The sequence below is a fragment of the Ranitomeya variabilis genome, chromosome 1, assembly GCF_051348905.1.
Source record: "Ranitomeya variabilis isolate aRanVar5 chromosome 1, aRanVar5.hap1, whole genome shotgun sequence".
Classification (NCBI taxonomy): domain Eukaryota; kingdom Metazoa; phylum Chordata; class Amphibia; order Anura; family Dendrobatidae; genus Ranitomeya; species Ranitomeya variabilis.
The window spans coordinates 676,814,915-676,837,993 of NC_135232.1; the positions used below are offsets into that span (position 1 = coordinate 676,814,915).

General features: G+C 43.4%; 1 protein-coding gene across 6 annotated transcripts in view; it reads right to left on the minus strand.

Moving 5' to 3' along the window:
* The window catches only part of SLC35F4 (solute carrier family 35 member F4), a 467,648-nt gene that overhangs the window by 100,326 nt on the left and 344,243 nt on the right, over positions 1-23,079 (minus strand). For all 6 annotated transcript variants that reach the window (XM_077264849.1, XM_077264823.1, XM_077264858.1 and 3 more), the window contains one exon: positions 16,913-17,207. In XM_077264849.1, the coding sequence (XP_077120964.1) occupies positions 16,913-17,207 (295 nt within the window). The remainder of the gene's footprint in view (positions 1-16,912; positions 17,208-23,079) is intronic.

Consider the following 23,079-nt stretch of genomic DNA (forward strand, 5'->3'; position numbering starts at 1 on the left):
AGACACTTCAAGTTGTCATGCCCCTACTGGTAAGTCAGACTAAGGGTACATGCACACGACATCCTTTTCACGCAGGTATGTTCCGTAACCCTCCTGAAAAAGTGCTAAATAAACTCTGAAAAGACTGAATATATGCAGTGCAAAAATGTCTTGCTCATCATGTTTTCAGTCTTTTGAGCTTCTTTTAACTGATTCAGGTTTGCAAAGATGATAAGCGGTTAAACCAAGTGACCTGACCATTCCTCAGGCAACTTGGAAGTTGCTCATTAGTTTATTGCTACGCTGCAGCAGCCTGAGACATGACACCCTTTGATCTGATCCTCTTGTCTGCATTTGAACCAGCGTGATCAAGCTCCTGTAACAAGGTGAACCAGGGTAGTAGTCCTGACCGAGTTCACCCACAAAATACAGTCCGCAGACACTCTGGTCCCTTGTACATAAAAACATAGGATGGACACAGCTTCCCTCACAGATTACATTTTCTTCCCAGTCACTGTAGTCCAGGCAATGAAAATCCATGGTCACGGCTGTGATCCAACAGGGATAAACTTTAATAAAACAGTGATGAGAAAAAAGGGATATAACACTGGCTTCCTGCTCTCTCCTTGACACTGTCCATGGACGTACCCACCACAGCCATGGCAGCCGAAATCAAGCAGTAGTCCACTCGCTGAGATCTGGACGTTTCTAGTCCGTTCAGTGGGGGCCCTTTCGAAGTCCTGGGGCCATGTGGCAGGCTTAAAGTCTTTAGTCCGGGACAGCAGATTCTGTTCCCTCCTGGGATCTGGCAATGCCCCGGCTGCTCCTATACATCTGCCCAGAGCAAACATGCCTGGGCTACTGACTGCAGCAGCAGCTTCATGCCGCCTTTTCTGAGCTGCTAGTCCAGACCATCTTTAACTATTAACTGTCCCTATCCTACATACAGACAGCAGTTAATACAATGGACACATTAGCAATTAAAGGGAACTCACACCATGGACCAATGTAAACATAACACATCAATGTAAGGCAATTTGATCAAATTACATGGCATTTACAGTACAAGTTTTACCATGCATAGTAAGAACAATGTGAACACAGAAGTCAGCACAATACATTAAGAACATATTTATATCAAGTGCTCAGGGGCCACACAGGAAGGAGAGAGAGGGAGCACTGAGGTCCTCTGCCACCTCCTTACACTCGTTCACTCTCCATTTTTTCCCCCACATTAATTTATTTAATACAATTTAATTTAAAACCTGTCCCCAAAAGATGTCTGAAGAGAAGCAAAAGAAGTGGCTTTAGCACAAAAGACGCCGGCATGTTCTGAAGCGTCCTTTGCCTGAAAAATTAATGTAATTGATTGACTTCTAAAAGACATTGCGTGCACATACCTTGAAAGTGCCCACACCCTTTATACAGTAGTTAAGTCCTCCCATACAGATTAGACTAAAATTGTCCAAATCTGCCAGTATTGTGACGCGCCCCCAAGGGCAGTGGGGTGCTCCTCCGGGTCAGACAATTCTTAAAGGGGATGTGATCACAGCAGCAGTGACCCAGTCCATGGCCCTGGGCGTCCATTTAAAGGTGAAATAAAGGGGAAATAAAGTTTATAGGGGAATAGTTTATGACGCCACCTGTGGTACTCGGCAATAAAGATGTTAGCCGACGCTGCTTCAGAGTCCGCTGGGGCTGTTGGTGATGCAGCAGAGTTAATACAGCTCTCCACAGACAGAGCTAACCCCAGGGCAGGTATAGGTGTTAATTGTGGTGATGATGGTTGTGGTAGGCCGGGCAGGTGTTGTAGAAAGAACACAAAGGACACAGCAAGGTGCAGTTCTCCAGGTCAGTGGTCCAGCAAACTCCCAGGTAGATTAAGATGCACCTTTCCAGGACTCCTTTCATATGCCTTTCTTTGGCCGTCTCACTACACTGGCTTTCCACTTCTCCTGCCCAGCACCTAACCCACAGTGTCCCAAACCAGCAGCCATGAACCTGGTCGGGCGACGTTCTCTGTGTCCCCTGGATTCTATATGGCTGCCTTTTTGGTGAAGTATGGGAGGATGTGGCTGTGCTTCTTGCCAAAGCCACGTTCTCCAGTTTCTTAGCTGAACTTGAAGTATTCCACTAAGTTGGGGCTGGTCCCCTTAACTGCGAACTGGTCCCTCCACATCTGGATACGGGCCCCACGGGTGGCTTCTGCACTCCCAGTACCCCTAGGACCCCTCTCAATTCTCTATTCAGGCTGTCAGGAGCTGCAGACCCTTGTCTGCTCAGCTCCACTTCTCTCACAATCTCTCTAGCCCCCTCTGACAGGGAGCTCCTTCTTAGCACATCTTACTGCTTCTCCGTCCTCTCACAATCTGACTCACTTTCCCTCCTAATTAGCTCCTCCCCTACTCTACCTTCCCCACCCACTCCTCCAATATGCTTTCCTATCCAGACTGGGTACGCCCAGGTGCCCTGACTGAACTGGTGTGTGTTGGATGTGAGTGCTAGAGTCCTGGGTAGTGCTCTCTCCTTACCTGAGAGTGGGATACCACACCTCTGGGTGAGGTGCAGCATCTCTGTGGTGACTGGACCCCAGGGGCGCCACAATTACAGGTTCAGCCCCGAATCGAATGGGTATGGGAAAGTTTTATTGTCCTCTGACAATAAAAAATGAAATTGCAGGTACTGAAAGGCACTGTAGCTTCACATCCCAAAGAAACAGAAGATTATGTGAGTAAATACTTATGGTGACCTTTGACACATTCAGAGCAGGAATGAATGTACAGCATGGATTTATGTTTTCTTACATCAATTTAGGAATGTGTTCCTCAGACCTCATGGGGCACCACAACCCAGGACCAGACTGTCACACATCTGCAATGCAGGTAAATGTAAGCTCCACTAGCAATAGAGTGAAGGAAGGACTACACAAAGCAAGACCAGACCTTCAATACAGCAGTGAGGCCACTGTAGGAGATGACCAGTGGCACAGTCGTGGTCGGACAAAACTGGTCTGGGTGACCCTGGTCTCCCTCTACATAAAAATCACATCTCACTTTGTGCTTGTGTTCCCGTTTTCAGCTACTTCTAGAATCTCTCCCTGCTCTTCAGGGTTACTTTCAGTTGCTTCTGAATAAACAGACACACAGTCCAACTGCAGTTCAAAATGAGCAACTTTACTTGACATACTTCGCAGCACATCCTTGTCATAAACGATTTCAGCATCAAAGTCCATACAGTTCACATCCTGTACTTTCCCTGTACTCCACTCTATGTCCTCACGTACATTACAGGGTAATAGCGCCTTAGGCAGTACCGCAGCATCATCCTGGTGTAGACTAAATACACTTGAAGTTTCACTCGTCCGTTTTGCACCGGACCTTAGAGCTTCAGCCCAAGCAATGACCTGCCACATGATGAACAATCTGCACCCTGTACGTCTTGCAGACCTCATTCTCTCCTTAGCTTCCCACTGCTGAAACGCTGATACTGAAGACTGCCCTTCCGTCCCTAGAGGACTCCTAATAGCTGGGTTCTCCTCTTCAAATGTTATGTGGCTGCTGCAGTGTCTTGGACCTAGAGGCCGTGTGGACGCTTCGGGTGCTTAGGCCCTGCTGACCTAACCTAATACAATACACTTACTTACCACTTAGCATCCCCTCCTACATTTAACCATCTGCTTACACAGTGTTCCTAAATATATTATGAATATTATAGTTCCCCCATCTAGTGGCCATAATTGGACACTACAGTTTCCCTACTTAGTCAAATATTAATACAGTTTAAACATTAGTAAAACATATGTTGCACTGCAGAACAATTAGTAAAAGATGGTAATACACTTGACCGTGTAGCAATACCATAATATAGGAGTGGTAATACACTAAATTGTGCAGCAGAACCATAATATGTTAACAAATATACAAATGGAGAGCCTGGCCAGGGTCTAGGGGTACTAGGTAGCGGGTCAGGTGATCATTAAATAGGAAGTCACGGTGGCAGCGACCCGGTCCATGGCCCTGGTCATCCAAATAAAAGGGACGGTCCCATATGACGTACTATCGCGTCAAGATGACCTGGAACTTAATTCCCAGTGACGGGATAGTACGTCATATGAGATCGGCCACACTCACGGGGGGGGAGCATGGCCGATTGCGGCTGGCTATCAAAGATGATTGCAGTGTTCCAGCGGTATAGGGAAGTATCGCGCAGGGAGGGGGCTCCCTGCGTGCTTCCCTGAAACCCTCGGAGCAACGCGATGTGATCGCGTTGCTCCAAGGGTCTCCTACCTCCTCCTCCGGTGGCGCTTGCAAGCCACCTCCCTGCAGGACCCGGAAAGGCCCCCCACGGCCATTTTGGATCCGGGCCTGCAGGGAGGTGGCTTGCAAGCGCCTGCTCAACGCAAGCGCTTGCAAGCCTCCCTGCAGTGCCTGTCAGATCGCTGATCTGACACAGTGCTCTGCAAAGTGTCAGATCAGCGATCTGTCCCTATAACATGATGCCCCCTGGGGCAATATTATAAGGTAAAAAAAAATATTCACACATGTAAAAAAAAAAAAAAAATCCTAAAGAAAAAAAAAAATATACAAGCATGTGAAAAAAAAAAAAATCCTAAAGAAAAAAAAATATTGTTCCCACAAATACATTTCTTTATCTAAAAAAATACAAAAAAAACAATAAAAGTACACATATTTAGTATCGCCGTGTCCGTAATGACCCGAGCTATAAAACTGTCCCACTAGTTAACCCCTTCAGTGATCACTGTACAAAAAAAACAAGGCAAAAAACAACGCTTTATTATCATACCGCCAAACAAAAAGTGGAATAACACGCGAACAAAAAGACATATATAAATAACCATGGTACCACTGAAAACATCATCCTGCTCCGCAAAAAAAAAACACCATACAGCATCATCAGCAAAAAAGTTATAGTCCTCAGAATAAAGCGATGCAAAAATAATTATTTTTTCTATAAAATAGTTTTTATCATATAAAAGCGCCAAAACATAAAAATGATATAAATGAGGTATCACTGTAATCGTACTGACCCGAAGAATAAAACTACTTTATAAATTTTACCAAACGTGAAACGGTATAAATGCACTCCCCAAAAAGAAATGCATGAATAGCTTGTTTTTGGTCATTCTGCCTCACAAAAATCAGAATAAAAAGCAATCAAAAAATGTCACATGCCCGAAAATGGTACCAATAAAAACGTCAACTCATCCTGCAATAAACAAGACCTCACCTGACTCTGTGAACCAAAATATGTAAAAATGATAGCTCTCAAAATGTGGAGATGCAAAAACTATTTTTAGCAATAAAAAGTGTCTTTTAGTGTGTGACAGCTGCCAATCACAAAAAAAGCTAAAAAACCTGCTATAAAAGTAAATCAAACCCCCTTCATCACCCCCTTAGTTAGGGAAAAATAATAAAATAAAAAAATGCATTTATTTCCATTTTCCCATTAGTGTTAGGGTTAGGATTGGGGCTAGGGTTAGGGTTGGGGCTAGGGTTGGGGTTAGGGTTGGGCTAGGGTTAGGGTTGGGGCTAGGGTTAGGGTTGGGGCTAGGGTTGGGGTTAGGGCTACAGTTAGGGCTGGGGCTAAAGGTAAGGTTAGGGTTGGGGCTAGCTAAAGTTAGGGTTAGGGTTGGGGCTAAAGTTAGGGTTAGGGTTGGGGCGAAAGTTAGGGTTAGGGTTGGGGCTAAAGTTAGGGTTAGGCCGGCGTCACACTCAGTGTAAGACAATACGGTCCGTTTTTTACGGGTACTGAAAGGAAAGTTGGGTGATCTGTACATTGAGTGGCGGTGAGGAGCTCTCTGCTGGATGAACTCATGAACTGGAGCCTTGGAAAAGTTCCCACGCTCGAGTTCATATGAGTTCATCCAGCAGAGGGCACCTCACCACGACTCAATGTAAGTACAGATCACCCAGCTTTCCTTTCAGCACCCGGGGTTTACAGGCACGAGCGAGTGCTTTAGCACAGCTCCTGGCTGTAAAATGATTTAACCCCTTCAGATGGATTTACTTCGTGGGACGTGACAGTTCATCAGAAGGTATGTATATTGTTGGTTTATTATTTTGCCAAGCGAGGGTCTTCAGGTGGATTGAGAGAGCAATAAAATATTAAAACAACCTGTGTGTTTATTTCATTAAAATACTTTTTAATAATGTGTGTGTGTTTTTTAACCCTTTCATACAATTGGATTAATAATGGATAGGTGTCAGAATTGACGCCTCTCCATTATTAATCTGGCTTAATGTCACCTTACAATAGCAAGGTGGCATTAACCCTTCATTACCCCATATCCCACCGCTACACGGGAGTGGGAAGAGAGTGGCCAAGTGCCAGAATAGGCGCATCTTACAGATGTGCCTTTTCTGGGGTGGCTGGGGGCAGATGTTTGTAGCCAGGGGGGGCCAATAACCATGGACCCTCTCCTGGCTATTAATATCTGCCCTCAGTCACTGGCTTTACCACTCTGGCGGAGAAAATTGCGCCCACGCCAATTTTTTCCGCCATTTAACCCTTTATTTTGGCAGCTACAGCACCCAAATTTTGCACATACACACTACTAACATTAGTTGTGTGGAATATGCAAAAAAAAAGGGGATATGAGATGGTTTACTGTATGTAAACCATGTCTCATATCATGTCGGGTTTGTGAAGGAGAAATGAAAAGCCGGCAATTGAATTACCAGCTTTTCACTAACACCGCTGCGTATTTCTCGCAAGTCACACTGCTGGTCCGTGTGGAATCCGTATTTTTCTCGCCCCCATAGACTTTCATTGGCGATTTTTTTGCGCAATACGGTGACAAACGCAGCATGCTGCGATTTTCTACGGCCGTACAAGACCGTATATTACGGATGCGTAATATACGGCAGATATGAGTTGGGCCATAGAGATTCATTGGGCCGTGTGTAATGCGAATTTTACGGACGTATTTTATGCGCTCTTACGTCCGTAAAACTCGCTAGTGTGACGGCGGTCTTAGGGTTTGGATTACATTTACGGTTGGGATTAGGGTTAGGGGTGTGTCCAAATTAGGGGTGTGGTTAGGGTTATGGTTGGGATTAGTGTTAGGGGTGTGTTGGAGTTAGGGGTGTGGTTAGGGTTGGGATTAGGGTTAGGGGTCTGCTGGGGTTAGGGGCATGTTCAGGTTAGGGGCGAGGTTAGGGTTATGGGTAGAGTTGGGATTAGGGTTAGGGGTGTGTTTGGGTTAGAGTTTCAGTTAGAATTGGGGGCTTCCACTATTTAGGCACATCAAGGGCTCTCCAAACATGACATGGCGTCCGATCTCAATTCCAGCCAATTCTGCGTTAAAAAAGTAAAACAGTGCTCCTTCCCTTCCGAGCTCTCCCGTGTGCCCAAATAGGGGTTTACCCTAACATATGGGGTATCAGCGTACTCAAGACAAATTGCACAACAACTTTTTGGGTCCAATTTCTTCTCTTACCCTTGGGAAAATACAAAACTGAGGGCTAAAAATTAATTTTGTGGAAAAAAATTATTTTTTATTTTCACGGCTCTGCGTTATAAACTGTAGCGAAACACTTGGGGGTTCAATGTTCTCACAAAACATCTAGATAAGTTCCTTGGGGGGTCTAGTTTCCAATATGGGGTCACTTGTGGGGGGTTTCTACTGTTTGGGTACATCAGGGGCTCTGCAAATGCAACAAGACGCCTGCAGACCAATCCATCTAAGTCTGCATTCCAAAAAGCGCTCCTTCCCTTCCGAGCTCTGCCATGCGCCCAAACGGTGGTTCCCCCCACATTTGGGGTATCAGCGTACTCAGGACAAATTGGACAACAACTTTTGGGGTCCAATTTCTCTTGTTACCCTTGGGAAAATAAAAATTTTAGGGGCTAAAAAACCATTTTTGTGGAAAAAAAATAATTTTTATTTTCAAGGCTCTGCGTTATAAACTGTAGTGAAACACTTGGGGGTTAAAAGCTCTCACAACACATCTAGATAAGTTCCTTAGGGGTCTACTTTCCAAAATGGTGTCACTTGTGGGGGGTTTCAATATTTAGGCACATCAGGGGCTCTCCAAACACGACATGGTGTCCCATCTCAATTCCAGTCAATTTTGCATTGAAAAGTCAAACGGCGCTCCTTCCCTTCCGAGCTCTGCCATGCACCCAAACAGTGGTTTACCGCCACATATCGGGTATCAGCGTACTCAAGACAAATTGCACAACAACTTTTTGGGTCCAATTTCTTCTCTTACCCTTGGGAAAATAAAAAATTGGGGGCGAAAAGATCATTTTTGTGAAAAAATATGATTTTTATTTTTACTGCTCTACATTATAAACTTCTGTGAAGCACTTGGTGGGTCAAAGTGCGCACCACACATCTAGATAAGTTCTTTAGGGGGTCTACTTTCTAAAATAGCAGTAATAGCAAGAAAACGAGCACTCACCATCTGTACAAAAGTCTTCCTTTATTGCGGCTTCATATTAAAAAAGCAGGATATTACAGGGAGAACTGTGGTTCCTAATGACGACGATCGTTTCGCTCCTCTGAACTTCTACGGGTCTGACCCGTAGAAGCTCAGAGGAGCGAAACGATCGTCGTCATTAGGAACCACAGTTCTCCCTGTAATATCCTGCTTTTTTAATATGAAGCCGCAATAAAGGAAGACTTTTGTACAGATGGTGAGTGCTCGTTTTCTTGCTATTACTGCTATATAGACATTGTTTCCTGTTTTCACGAGCACCCGATTCTGTTGTGGCAGTAACAACGCCTGGTTATTTGCTAGTGAAGCACAGGTGGGTCGATGCTGATAGTGCGTCAAACTTTTTTTCTTTTTTGTTTTTTTTCTTTTTTGTTTTCTTTGGCATCTACTTTCTAAAATGGTGTCACTTGTGGGGGGTTTCAATGTTTAGGCACATCAGTGGCTCTCCACACGCAACATGGTGTCCCATCTCAATTCCTGTCAATTTTGCATTGAAAAGTCACACGGCGCTCCTTCCCTTCCGAGCTCTGCCATGCGCCCAAACAGTGGTTTAGCTCCACATATGGGGTATCAGCGTCTCAGGACAAATTGTACAACAAGCTTTGGGGTCCATTTTCTCCTGTTACCCTTGGTAAAATAAAACAAATTGGAGCTGAAATAATTTTTTTGTGAAAAAAGTTAAATGTTTTTTTTTTTTTTTTTTTTTTTAAACATTCCAAAAATTCCTGTGAAACACCTGAAGGGTTAATAAACTTCTTGAATGTGGTTTTGAGCACCTTGAGGGGTGCAGTTTTTAGAATGGTGTCACACTTGGTTATTTTCTATCATATAGATCCCTCAAAATGACTTCAAATGTGATGTGGTCCCTAAAAAAAAATGGTGTTGTAAAAATGAGAAATTGCTGGTCAACTTTCAACCCTTATAACTCCCTAACAAAAAAAATTTTGGTTCCAAAATTGTGCTGATGTAAAGTAGACATGTGGAAAATGTTACTTATTAAGTATTTTTTGTGACATATCTCTGTGATTTAAGGGCATAAAAATTCAAAGTTGGAAAATTGCGAAATTTTCAAAATTTTCACAAAATTTCCATTTTTTTCACAAATAAACACAGGTAATATCAAATAAATTTTACCACTATCAGGAAGTACAATATGTCACGAGAAAATATTGTCAGAATCATCAGGATCCGTTGAAGCGTTCTAGAGTTATAACCTCATAAAGGGACAGTGATCAGAATTGTAAAAATTGACCAGGTCATTAACGTGCAAACCACCCTTGGGGGTTAAGGGGTTAAAGGGGTTTGAATAAAGTTTGTAAAAATAAGAAATGTTCGTGACACCACCTGTGGTACTCGGTCAGGGGTGACCGATGCTGGTTAAAGGGGTCCTCTGGGGTGATGTTAAGGCAGTAGGGATGGTATGGCTTCCCACATGTGAAGCTGGGCCCCTAAGGCTCCCGATGTGGTTGGCAAGGATGACGTGGTGCCGGAAAATAAACGGATGACACAGGGTTGCAGTTTCTTTACCTGTTTTACTGATGGCAGACAGCCTCAGTCCAGGGTACCGGCAACAGGTGACAGTGGAGTCCAGGCAGCCTGAAAACGAGTAGAATCCCCTTTGCCAGGTCAGATTGGGAGCATTCCACTATGCGCTAAATAATAGTCCCTTGCTGTCTGTGGCTTCTGTCAAGGTCCTCTCTCTCTTACTCTTTGTCCTTGTGCAGGATAGTTTGTGGATTAAGTCAGCGCTGCCACAATAATACAGATTCAAATGTAATGAAAAGCTCTGGTGGTTTATTCGATGCGTTTCAAGGTCTATCTGACCTCTTCATCAGGAAAATACCACAAAGATGTCTTTGTGGTATTTTCCTGATGAAGAGGTCAGATAGACCTTAAAAACGCGTCGAATAAACCACCAGAGCTTTTCATTACATTTGAATCTGTATTATTGTGGCAGCGCTGACTTAATCCACAAACTATCCTGCACAATGTCTCTGAGAAGGTCGACTGGGCGACCCGTGGATCTGCAGCAGCCGATACGCACATGCTTTTGCCTTACAGGTGAGCAGCTCCCTGTTAAAAAACTGCACTTAATCTGAGGATAAGACCCTATATGCGCTTTTTGTCTCCCTAATCTACTAGTTACTCTTTGTCCTGGGACACTTCCTGCATGGTAGGCAACACAAGCTGTTTCCTTGGGGTCTCTATTCACGGTGACTCCGGGCTCTGGATGTTGCTGTACCTCAGGGTGTAATGTGGGTAAGTCACTTTCAATTGCCCTCCAGTGCTGCCATGGGACATGTAGTTCCACACAGCCTCAGGCTCCCGATGCCCGCTTCCTGCACTTCAGCTTAGAGGGAGCCCAATTGCAGCTCTCCTCTAGCTCCAGACGTCTCCTGTGCTCCTTTATTGTTCGTTGTCTGCTCCAGACTAACTAACTCCTCCTCCAGACCAGAATGTATATACAACTAGGGAAGCTCCCCTGAAACTGGGTTCAGAGCTCCCCCTTCTGGCCTGGAGTTAGAACATGTTGCATGTACAAATTACCTGTCAAAGGGATCCTCCTCGTCTCCAGGCAAGGTATCACATTCCCCAAGAGGAAGGCAATACCACTGTGGTACCTGAACTCCTTGGAGATTACTCTGTTATCAAACAAAGCTCAAATGCACCGTTTGGACAGCGGATTTCGACCGCCAATCTTCTTTACAAACTCACTTTGGCACCTCTTCATAGACTCTGTTTTCCAATAAGTTTTAACAATGCTAATCGAAAGTGTGTATGTACTTTGTTGACAAATGAAGAAGGAATTCTGCAGAAGTGAAATGCAAGCACCACATAAAACTACCGACGCGAAGAAAGGTGTGCAGCAAGTCTATCTCATAGTGGAGACAACCGTTGGATGACAAGTTGGTGAGACCACTCAGTGTGAGGATGCTTCTTGTCACTGTCTCTGAGATTCATTGCACTCTTGTTACTTATGAGCCAAAATATGTAGAGTCCAAATTTCAGTACACTCGACAACTTTTTCGGGTAAAGTAGCGAGTGACTTATCCTGCATATGGGCCCTTTGCAGTCCAACAGCTCATCATAATGCACCCCTTTATGTGTCTGTGACCGAAGCATTTTACAGTTTGCTGCTTTTGGAGGTGGAAGTAGCCCCCTTACTTATTGGGGCCCTGTCCAGCTCCACTGGTTGCATCAATGGTATATCTGTCCATAGACAACAAACAAACGGATAAAATTAGGCTGTGGACACAATAAAGCTCAAATAGGGTCTTATCCGGTATAAAAAAGGGAAAACAGAAATTTATTTTTTTATGCTCACCTTATGGGTTTATGACAGTCACAACTCTTGTTTTAGCTTGCAAGAGCAGAAGGCTACTGTGGATCCCTCAAGGCAGAAATGTAGACAAATGGAAAGATGGATCTAAAATCACTCTGCCAAGCTCCTGCCAGACGATGAAGAAAGAGTGAAGGGTATCTGGAAGCAGTTTTTGTCAACGCCTTTTGAAACATACAACACTCTTTCATCAGGATAAACCACTAACAGTGTTGTATGCTTCAAAACGCTTTAACAAATAAAAACCACTTCCAAATACCTTTTTCTGTTCCTTGTCTTGTCTTGCAGGAGCTTCGCAGAGCAATGTTCATCTTTTTATTTGCCTACATGGACAAACAAAAGCATAGGGAAAATTGTAATTGACTACTGGATACGATTGTGGATGGCCATTTGTACCTATTGCTATGCATGTTAGGTGTCGAGTTCCCACCGCTGCACAGGGGGAATCTCGAACCATGTCCTCTGCGGTTTCCCATTCTTCCCCAGCCGCAGAGGAGCCTGCTCAGCAGAGACGTCGGTCCCAGCGTCTTGCTCAACCTGCTGCTGTGCATTTGGTTACTGCTGCTGTTCCAGGTCCAGCTATTGTAAACAGCATTAGTCAGTGGCAAGCAGACATTCCAGGGACTAAGTCTTGCTTTTTGCCTACTGAGCATGCCCATGGGACGACCTCTTATTGGAGGTCGGGGGTCACATGCCCAGGTCCCCAAGCGGCTCCGATTGGTCCACTGGCAAGGTCCCAGAAGGCTGCAACTATAAAAGGTTTGCATGGCCACTCGGCCATGCGCTAGTATAACCTCAAAACGTAGTGTGTATGGATACATGTAAGTTCTGGTGAAATTGATTCCCTTCCCTAGTGTTGACTGAGTGTGGGTGATTGGAGCTGACTAGCGCCACTTAAGTGCAATCGAGCACTAAGCACGTTTCCTACAGCAACTTTAGCAGCATTCGCCAGTGCGATGCCATGCGCAACTAGTGTGCTTTCTTGTCCCTAGTTAAGGTGGTCAGTGGCATCTGCCAGAGCGGTGCTGCGCGCACTCTGTGCGCTAAATTTATTATTATTAGTTTCCCATGGCACTGCAGGTGCGGCCGGCGCATAGCTCTAGGGGGTCTAGAGCAGTGTTTCCCTAACTCCAGTCCTTCTGGACCCCAACAGGTCATGTTTTGAGGATTTCCTTAGTATTGCACAGGTGATGGAAGTATCAGGAGTTCTCCCGCTTGTGCAGCACCATGGAAATCCTGAAAACATGACCTGTTGGGAGCCGTGAGGACTGGAGTTTGGGAAATACTGGTCTAGAGGGACTCTAGCCCCGTGTCCTTGGGGCAGAGTCCTGTGACCGAACACTAGCGTTCATTCAGCAGTATTGAGGCTTTGTGACGCAACAGGGTTCGTCTCCATACATACCGGGTGACATTAACCCGTGTGTGTTCTCTTTATACTGCCATATACTGTCCGCCATTACTGAGCAGCAGGTAATACCTCTGCACGGTGGACCCCGGGCTGCGGACGCACCTTATATCTTCCTTTATATTATTTGGTGCATTTCGCCAGCCCTAACAATGCATAATCTCTGACAAAGTGTGTGTCTAATTTCATGTTGTAGAACAATAGGTACTTGCACAAAGAAAATTCACATGAGCCAATTCATGATCCAAAAATCAGAGTTGCGTGCATGGCTATTGGTACAAAGTTGTAGTTAGCGATGAGTGAACATGCTCGGATAACATGCTGAGCTGATATTATGCAATATCATTGCATATGCTGAATGGTTGTGTTATTTGGGCCTTTATTGGTAATAGGTAGGAACTGTTTGGTGCAAGGGGGCAGATTTGTCAAAACTGTCTAAAAGTAAACTATCATTGCTTCCCTTAGCAACCAATCACAGCGCAGCTTTCATTTTTACCAGTGTTTAAAAAAAATGAAAGTTAAGCTCTGATTGATTGCTGTGAATAACAAAGAAAGGTTTAATACAGTAGGCCTGTGTGTTGGCCTTTGGATAAGGTTGTGTATGATAAACTCGACGTGATAACTACACCGGAACCCAAATGTACTTGGGAAAATAGAATTACCTACTTATTGTTCTTGTAGCCCTGTGATGCATCTAATATAGAGCCCCCTAATATAGAGCCCCCCTATTATACATATTGCCACAGTAAATGCCACATTAGAAAATAAGGGTTCATATCAGATTTGTAAATTCATTTTGATCTTCTATTTGTGGTGATATCAGTTTTATATCTTATTTCTTACATTCATTTCTGGTTGAGTCTTAGATGGTTTGAGTTTATGTCTCTTGTAGCAGCCATTGATCACTCAAATGTCTTCGATATTCAACCCTTCTTACTACACAACATGTTATTACGTCAAGCCGTAGGTGCCAGCGTATGGAGTGGGCACAGGAGCTGAACATAGGTTGGGCTGGGTACACCAAGAGAAATAGTGACGCAAATTGTAGATTGCAATGCATGCAACAAGCATGGGTCTTTAATAGATATTGGTATTCTCATATGGGCCAAAAGGGCCTTTTGCCTCCTCCCCACCAGGCTACAGGACTTGTGTGCAGTTGCAAAACTTGAACCCACTATGGTTATACCCCTGTAGAGAAGTGTGGACACTGAGAAAAGGAGCTACACTATGACTCCTCTCCACCCAAACCAGGTAGGGACAACTCTCCCCGTGCCTAGCTAATTTGTTTAAGCTATTGTATGCTTCTCTGAAATGTTGGAGCATATGAACAATTATAACCAATGCTTTCTACATGTTGCAACAGAATGAACGTTCTTCATTTGAATATGTTCATATAGGTGTGTAAGACAGCAAGAACATTTGCTAAACCTTAAACAAATAATACTGGCCAAATTTACAATGCGCTTCAAATGTATTGGCACTGGTAATTCTAGACCAGCTTATATGAAAAGGATATATGAAAAGGGTGTAAACTAAGTGACTTAAGGATAAACCTGATAATGGTCGAACTTGATATCACAGTGCATTTGAGTTGTGCACTATGGAGTATGTTAGAATTACCAGTGACTTACTAACAAACAACCCTTAATAAAATTTAGCTTTTAAGAAGTAATATTAAAAATATTTATACCCCCCAAAAAAAGGTGAAAGGTGCAACGTGTTCTTAATATATACATATATAAAGGGCTAGAAGAAACAAGAGGTAGGCTCATATAATCTATATATATAATTGTCTAAGGGGTACTTCCGTCTTTCTGTCGGCAACTTCCGTCACGGATATTCATTCGCTGATTGGTCTCGCCAGCTGCCTGTCATGGCTGCCGCGACCAATCAGCGACAGGCACAGTCTGATTAGTCCCTTCCTTCTCCCCTTAAGTCACTGCCCAGCACCCGCTCCATACTCTCCGCAGTCACGGCTCACACAGGGTTAATGCCAGCGGTAACGGACCGCGTTATGCCGTGGGTAACTCACTCCGTTACCGCCGCTATTAACCCTGTGTGACCAAGTTTTTACTATTGAGGCTGCCTATGGAAAATAACAAATCATTATATACTCACCTTCCGCCGCCTTTCCGACGCTCCGGGGACCGGTCCATGCAAGCGGCCGGTTCCTGTGCTAAGGCTAGTGTGCGACAAGGACCTGCCATGACGTCACTTGTCATGTGACCGCGACGTCATCACAGGCGCCTGCGCGAGAAGGACCTGCCATGACATCACAGTCATGTGACCGCGACGTCATCACACCCTCGGACCGGAAGCTGCCGCCTGAACCGAACACAGGTGACAGAACTACAAGGGGCCCCTCGGAAGGTGAGTATATGTTTATTTTTTATTTTTTAACCTGTGACATACGTGGCTGGGCAATATACTACGTGGCTGGGCAATATACTACATGGCTCTGTGATGTATACTACGTAGCTGTGCAATAGACTATGATGCTCTGTGTTGTATACTACGTCACTGGGCAATATACTACGTCACTGGGCAATATACTACGTAACTGGGCAATATACTACGTGACTGGGTAATATACTACGTCACTGGGCAATATACTACATCACTGGGCAATATACTACGTGGACATGCATATTCTAGAATACCCGATGCAGTAGAATCGGGCCACCATCTAGTATATATATATATATATATATATATATATATATATATAAAGAGAGAGATAGTAATCCTGTACACTCCTGCCTAATAACGTAGTATAGTAGATAGCAACTAATGTTTAAATTCAAGTGTTGCCTTATCCTGATAGTAAAGGACTAGTCAGAGGAGAGGCAACAGATGACTATAGCCCTTATTCTAAAGCCTTAATCAAAACAACAATTGCCCAGGGTACATAAAAGCCTGCAACGTCTATAGATAAATAATTTGTAGCACAGAGGAGCCTGCAAAAAAGGGGTCCTAAGGATGAGGCTGCTGCTCTCTGTTTCCTACTATATGTCTGTCTTAGGGTTGCATACAGGGATTTAGGGCAGTCGACACACTAGCGGGGGCGTCATCTTAGGGTGCCAACCTCCGCAAACAGGCAGGCGTACAGCAGGGGTTGTACGAAGGGCAAGCACACCCCTTCTCACCTCGACCTGGCATAAATGGTTATCATCTGAAACACCTTTTTTTGCAGGCACCTCTATGCTACAGATTATTTATCTATAGGTGTTGCAGGCTTTTATGTACCCTGGGCAGTTGGGAATTGTTCTTTTGGGTAAAGCTTTAGATTTGGGGCCATAGTCGACTGTTGCCTCTCCTCTGACTAGTCCTTTACTGTCAGGATAAGGCAACACTTGAATTTAAACATTAGTTGCTATCTACTATACTACTGTATTAGACAGGAGCGTAAAGAATTACTATATCTCTCTCTCTCCCTATATATATACAGATGAGCCTACCTTCTGTTTCTTCTAACCATATATATATGAATATATATTAATAACATATCTTGCACGTTGCACCTTTCACCTTTTTTGGGGGGATATAAATATTTTTACTATCACTTATTAAAAGTACCGTAAATGTTATTAAGGGTTTCTAACATACTCCATAGCGCACAACTCAAACGCACTGTGATATCAAGTGCGACCATCATCACGTTTATCCTGACAAACTTGGTTGAAATAGAGATGAATTATATTGTGCAAAATGTAGATTTGGACCTACCTGATTTTTTGGAGCAGTGACTGCTTCTCTTGTGCTGTTGCTAGATGCCCAGAGTAATACACTGGGAAAAACATAATGTTCCAATTGGTTGAGAACCAAGTCATAAAGAATGGGCAGTAGAAGTTCTTGTATGTGATTTTTACTATCTGCGTTGTTCCAACCCAAGATGAAGACACTGAAAGGATAATCAAGAATCCCCAGACAATTTTTAGGAATGTGGAGGTACATGACTGACATCGAGATTTTTCATGGTTTTCGGATGTATTCTCTGCATTTGCTTGTGCTCCATCTCCACCTGGAAAACAGACACAAAAACATATTTTTTCATTTTGTATTCTCAAGCAATTTTAAATCTATCATTATTTTGGAGAATATACAATATTATCTCCACTCTGATCAAAAGGATAAGCTACTGAAATTCAAGAGGCCAGATTCCTCTCTTCCCCAAGATCAGATGGCTGGCTGATCCTGATGAAATGGTTGGTCTCTGATGTTTTTTTCTAATGATTTTTGAGGCCTTTAAAATCTGTAGAGATTAAAACAGTTTGCCTGAGAAAGGGCAGGTGTAGTGCTGTTTTTGAAATATAGGAGTGTTTTTCTTATTTCAGATAAACCCTTTCACCATTGATTATGGTATATCCCAGAGATTTAGTCCCACCTAATCCATGAAATACTGGATGGCGTTTGGATGTTTCCAGAAAATTTTCAGTTTCTTGCCTATTTCTTGCATATGATGCATATCCTTGCATACAGTGAGGTTATTTCCAGTATTTTGTGAACTAAAGCTCCTAATACATTTAATTGCACCCGAACTAGGGTATATGAACATGTCATCTTTTTCAGGTGGAAACCATCTGAAAAAGTGCAACATGATCACTGCTAAAAATAAACATTGCATACTTGTTCAGTCTATTGTCATATCTTTCAACCATTTCTGGTTTTGGAAACTGTGAAGCAGTTAAGAGAACTCACGTGCTCATTCTTTGGCCAGATTCTGATAGGAAGCCGCTTTCCATTATAGTATAAACCTAAATCTGCATGTTGGACAGTCTTCAATGTATGGTATCTGTCAAACGCGCGAATATTAATTTTTTCCAGAAGACACAAAAGAATCAGGGAAAATCCCAAAAAGCCAACATGAAAACATCACCACCTAAAATGGTCTGGCCGCTTTGTCACACTTGCTTATATAGGGCTAACATATACCACATATTATCACCACTTACGGTCTCTACAGGAGCTCACAATCTAAATTGTCTTTTGAATTGTAGGATAAACCAGAATACCCAGAGGCTATTGTCCTTAGTGAAATTATGAAACCAGGACCCCAGTACAGCAAAGGAACAGTGGCAACCACTAAGCCATCTTGCTGCTCATACATTGCTATTTGTTCCCATGTGTGCTGACATCACCCATGTTGTTCTCCAAACAGATAGCACTTAAATACAAGGGCCCCAATTTATCAAGACCAGCACATATCTTAATGAATCAAGCATGTCTGAAAAGAAGTGGCGGACACCTCCATGTGCCTCTGTGCTTACTGTAGTAAGATTTCTGGCGTAAGGTATGCCACAGCACATTATGAATTTTATGACCGGTGGTCTCACGTTCCACCCATGACATGGGCCATCTCTGCTCTTTTTGGCGGAGATAGGAAAAACTGGTGTGAAAACCTCAAACTGTCCAAAAATATTTTCAACTATCAAAATGTTTTATGCCAGATCTCAGACAAAATTCTTTGCTGAATCGGGGCTAAGGTGTTCCAGGAGGGGAACATCCAGTGATCAGCTTGATAGCAAGAACCCACAATGTGAAAAGGGAGCATCCAAATAATGCAACCTAATAAGAACATCACTAAAAATACTAACAGCTCCATCATCTAAATTTCATTCCTGTGAAAGGCAAATATAGCAAATAATTGTTAGTAGATTCTTCCCATGACAGGTTTCACCTAATTATTACTGTATTGTCAAACATCGCAAACAACGCTACTAGTATTTCCACATTCCTTGGCATTTCGACCTTTACTTCACCTGCAGTGCAGCCATACATACTGTATACGTCCTGTATTATGAAGAGTTATATTTAGGGCTCATACTCACATGCGAGAAACTCGGATGAGTCTCGCACGTCAATACCCAGCACTGCACCCGGCACTCAGATCGGAGCGTGCGGCCGCATAGCAATACATGCGCTGGCCGGCGGCAGTGCCGGGTATTGATGTGCGAGACTCATCCGAGTTTCTCGCATGCGAGTATGAGCCCTTACTCAACAACTGCTGTATATTGACGGCTTCAGCCCACCTAATAGCAAGTAATAGACAGCATCCAAGCTTGAATAATGCAAAAAAAATCTTCTTTTATTCTGCCATGCAAGGTGCAATGTTTCGACCAGATACAAGTCTCTGTATCAGGTCAAAACGTTGCACCTTGTATGTCAAAATAAAAAATTTATTTGGACGTTGTCTATTACTTGCTATTTTGCACTTTTTTCCAAGTGAGCTCTATGGATTTTGGGACGACGCGCCTTCTTGTGGGTATGGATACCTGGGTTCCTGTGTGTCTAATATGAGTGCTGCCGCAATTTTTCTACTTTCTGGCTTCAGTCTACTGGTCTCCTTTGCACCTTGTATAGAAAGATCACTGCCAATAGGTATTTTCAGACCACATTTCATGGTCAAGTATTAGCATTTTCAAGCTACAGCACTAGGTTTTCATATTTGATATTTTCAATTGTTTTATTATTTCTTCTTTTCAGCTTCCTCAAATTACAAGGTCATGTAAGCATATCAGCACTCAAGTCACATGCTAAAGATGTCAATTTGTCATATGAAAGCCCCATCTATTGTGTCAAATTATTTTCCCCAAACCACAGCTGTAGTATTGTAAAAATGAGCTAATTCTCATGCAGAGTTCATCTCCTGTGCATTGTGACATCTCGAATAACACCAATATCGTGCATTTTATCATCCTTTCATTACAATTTCCTGTGCCAGGAACATTGTCATTAAATATTCTTTAGGCATAATATGTTTATCATAAAGTAATGCTGAAAAATATACATAAACATGCAAACAACATTTTTGGAGAGGGTATAACAATTCAACATAGTTAATAGGATCGGGTGTTATGAGGATGGGGTTCCTTTCTATAAGGCTCTCTCTGTATCTTACAAAAAGTCATTTCAATGAGCATACCGATCAATGTACTTACATTGTTTTCTTGGTATCACACTGCAAGTAACATTCTTATCACCCATGTAGTTCTCTAGCAGGTAGCAGCTAAACACAAGGGTCCCAATTCATCAAGACCAGCATGCCTCTTAATGAATCAGGAGCATCAGAAAATAAATGGCGGGGGCCTCTATGTGCTTCTGTGCTTACCGTAGTAGATTTCTGCAGTAAAGTACGCCACAGCACAGGATGAATTAGATGACCAGTACCGTCCCGTCCCTATTCCGCCATCTCTGCTCTTTTTGGTGGAGCTAGGCAAAACTAGTGTGAAAACCTCGACTTGTGCATACATATTTTCGAGTTATCATTGTGTTTTACGCCAGATTTCTGGCGAAAACACTTTGATGAATCAGGGCTAAGGTGTTGCAGGAAGGGAACCTCCAGTGATCAGCTGATACAAAGAACCCACAATGTGAAAAGGGGACATCCACATAATGCAACCTAATAAAAACATCACAAAACTACTAACAGTTGTCTAAATTTCATTCTTATGATAGGTATATTTTACATGGACAAAAATGACGTTAAAATGTTAACTAAATATAGCAAATAATTCAATTAAAAGAGTTGAAAATAATAATAATTATATCTATATATATCTATATATAATTGCCTAAGGGGTACTTCCGTCTTTATGTCGGCAACTTCCTTCACGGAAATCCCGTGTCGCTGATTGGTCTCGCCAGCTGCCTGTCATGGCTGCCGTGACCAATCAGTGACGGGCACAGTCCAATTAGTCCCTCCCTACTCTCCTACAGTCATTGCCCGGCGCCCGCTCCATACTCCCCTCCGGTTACCGCTCACACAGGGTTAATGCCAGCGGTATCGGACTGTGTTATGCCGCGGGTAACGCACTTCGTTACCACTGCTATTAACCCTGTGTATCCCCAACTTTTTACTATTGATGCTGCCTATGCAGCATCAATAGTAAAAAGATCTAATGTTAAAAATACTAAAAAAACAAAAAACCTGCTATTCTCACCTTCCGTTGTCCGACGATGCGCTCGCGCCTGCTGCCATCTTCCGTTCCCAGAGATGCATTGCGAAATTACCCAGAAGACTTAGCGGTCTCGCGAGACCGCTAAGTCATCTGGGTAATTTCGCAATGCATCCTGGGAACGGAAGATGGCGGGAACCGCGCGCGCATCGCCAGAGCTACGCTGGATCCCGGCGGGTGAGTATATAACTATTTTTTATTTTAATTATTTTTTTTAACAGGGATATGATGCCCACACTGCTAAATACTATGTGGGCTGTGTTATATACTGCGTGGCTGCTATATACTACATGGGCAGTGTTATATACTGCGTGGGGGGTGCTATATACTACGTGCCCTGTGTTATATACTGCATGGCCTGTGCTATATACTACGTCGCCTGTGTGCCTGTGTTATATACTGCGTGGCTGCTATATACTGCGTGGGCTGTGTTATATAGTACGTGGGCTGTGTTATATACTGTTTGGGCTGTGTTATATACTGCGTGGCCACTGTTATATACTGTGTGGCCTGTATTAACGCATCGGCTATTCTACAATATGTATGTATATAGCAGCCACATAGTATATAGCACAGGCCACGTAGTATTTGACGGCTATATACTACATGGCTCCTATATACTACGTGGCCTGTGTTATATACTAGGTGGCTGCTATATACATACATACATACATATTCTAGAATACCTGATGCGTTAGAATCGGGCCACTATCTAGTATATATATATCCCAAATATAGATGAGACAGACTTTAGGCTTAGCCCAGTTATGACCTGCCACATATTCCATCTGTGCAGCACAGGAGCCCGGAAGGCAGTGGGACCGACTCCTACACTACAAAGGTTGTCTCAAGGTTGTTGTAACCCATATCCATTCCTCTTTTTAAGGTATATGTGCGGCTGTTGCGATCTCAAGCCATTGCTTATCTAAATGACCTCCTTGTCATACTCAGTTCACTCACAGTGCACACTGCAGTACGATGTCTTTAAAACAAAAAAAGTCGGTGCTTCCTCCTACACTGCATGCAAGGAACTACACTAATGGCTTTCATGCTTCCCAAATACTGGTGGACTGACAACACAATGAGGAAGGTTCTTCCACATTCTGATTTTGCATTGTTTCTTTGATGGACCTTTAAAACAATCTGACTTTCCTAAATATCTCAACCTGATTTTTCCCTCAGTTAAATGGACCAATCTTTTTTCATTATAGAATCAATGGGGAGTCTGATTGCTAATCAAGAATTACCAGGAGTGGCCATAATTTATATGTTATTTGGAAGAGGATGAGTAAAAACGCCATTAAATATCTAAAGTTACTGTTACTATATATGGAAACAGTGAACATGTCAGATATTTTTCTTTGGTATCTAATTTTAAGGATAACAACAGCTTATTGTGAATGAAGATAAATGGAAAAAACATTGGCATAGCTATAGACTGTTACGAAACTGCAGCACAGAACTAGGAAAGATAGGGGAAAGCTGACCCTGCACTAAAGGTACCGTCACACTAAACGATATCGCTAGCGATCCGTGACGTTGCAGCGTCCTCGCTAGCGATATCGTTTCGTTTGACACGCAGCAGCGATCAGGATCCTGCTGTGATGTCGCTGGTCGCTGAATAAAGTCCAGAACTTTATTTGGTCGTCCGATCGCCGTGTATCGTTGTGTTTGACACCAAAAGCAACGATACCAGCGATGTTTTACACTGGTAGCCAGGGTAAACATCGGGTTACCAAGCGCAGGGCCGCGCTTAGTAACCCGATGTTTACCCTGGTTACCAGCGTAAAAGTAAAAAAAACAAACAGTACATACTCACCCAGCGTCATACCTCCCCCAGCGTCTGCTTCCTGACACTGACTGAGCGCCGGCCCTAAAGTGAAAGTGAAAGCCGCTGTGCTGTTAGGGCCGGAGCTCAGTCAGTGTCAGGAAGCAGAA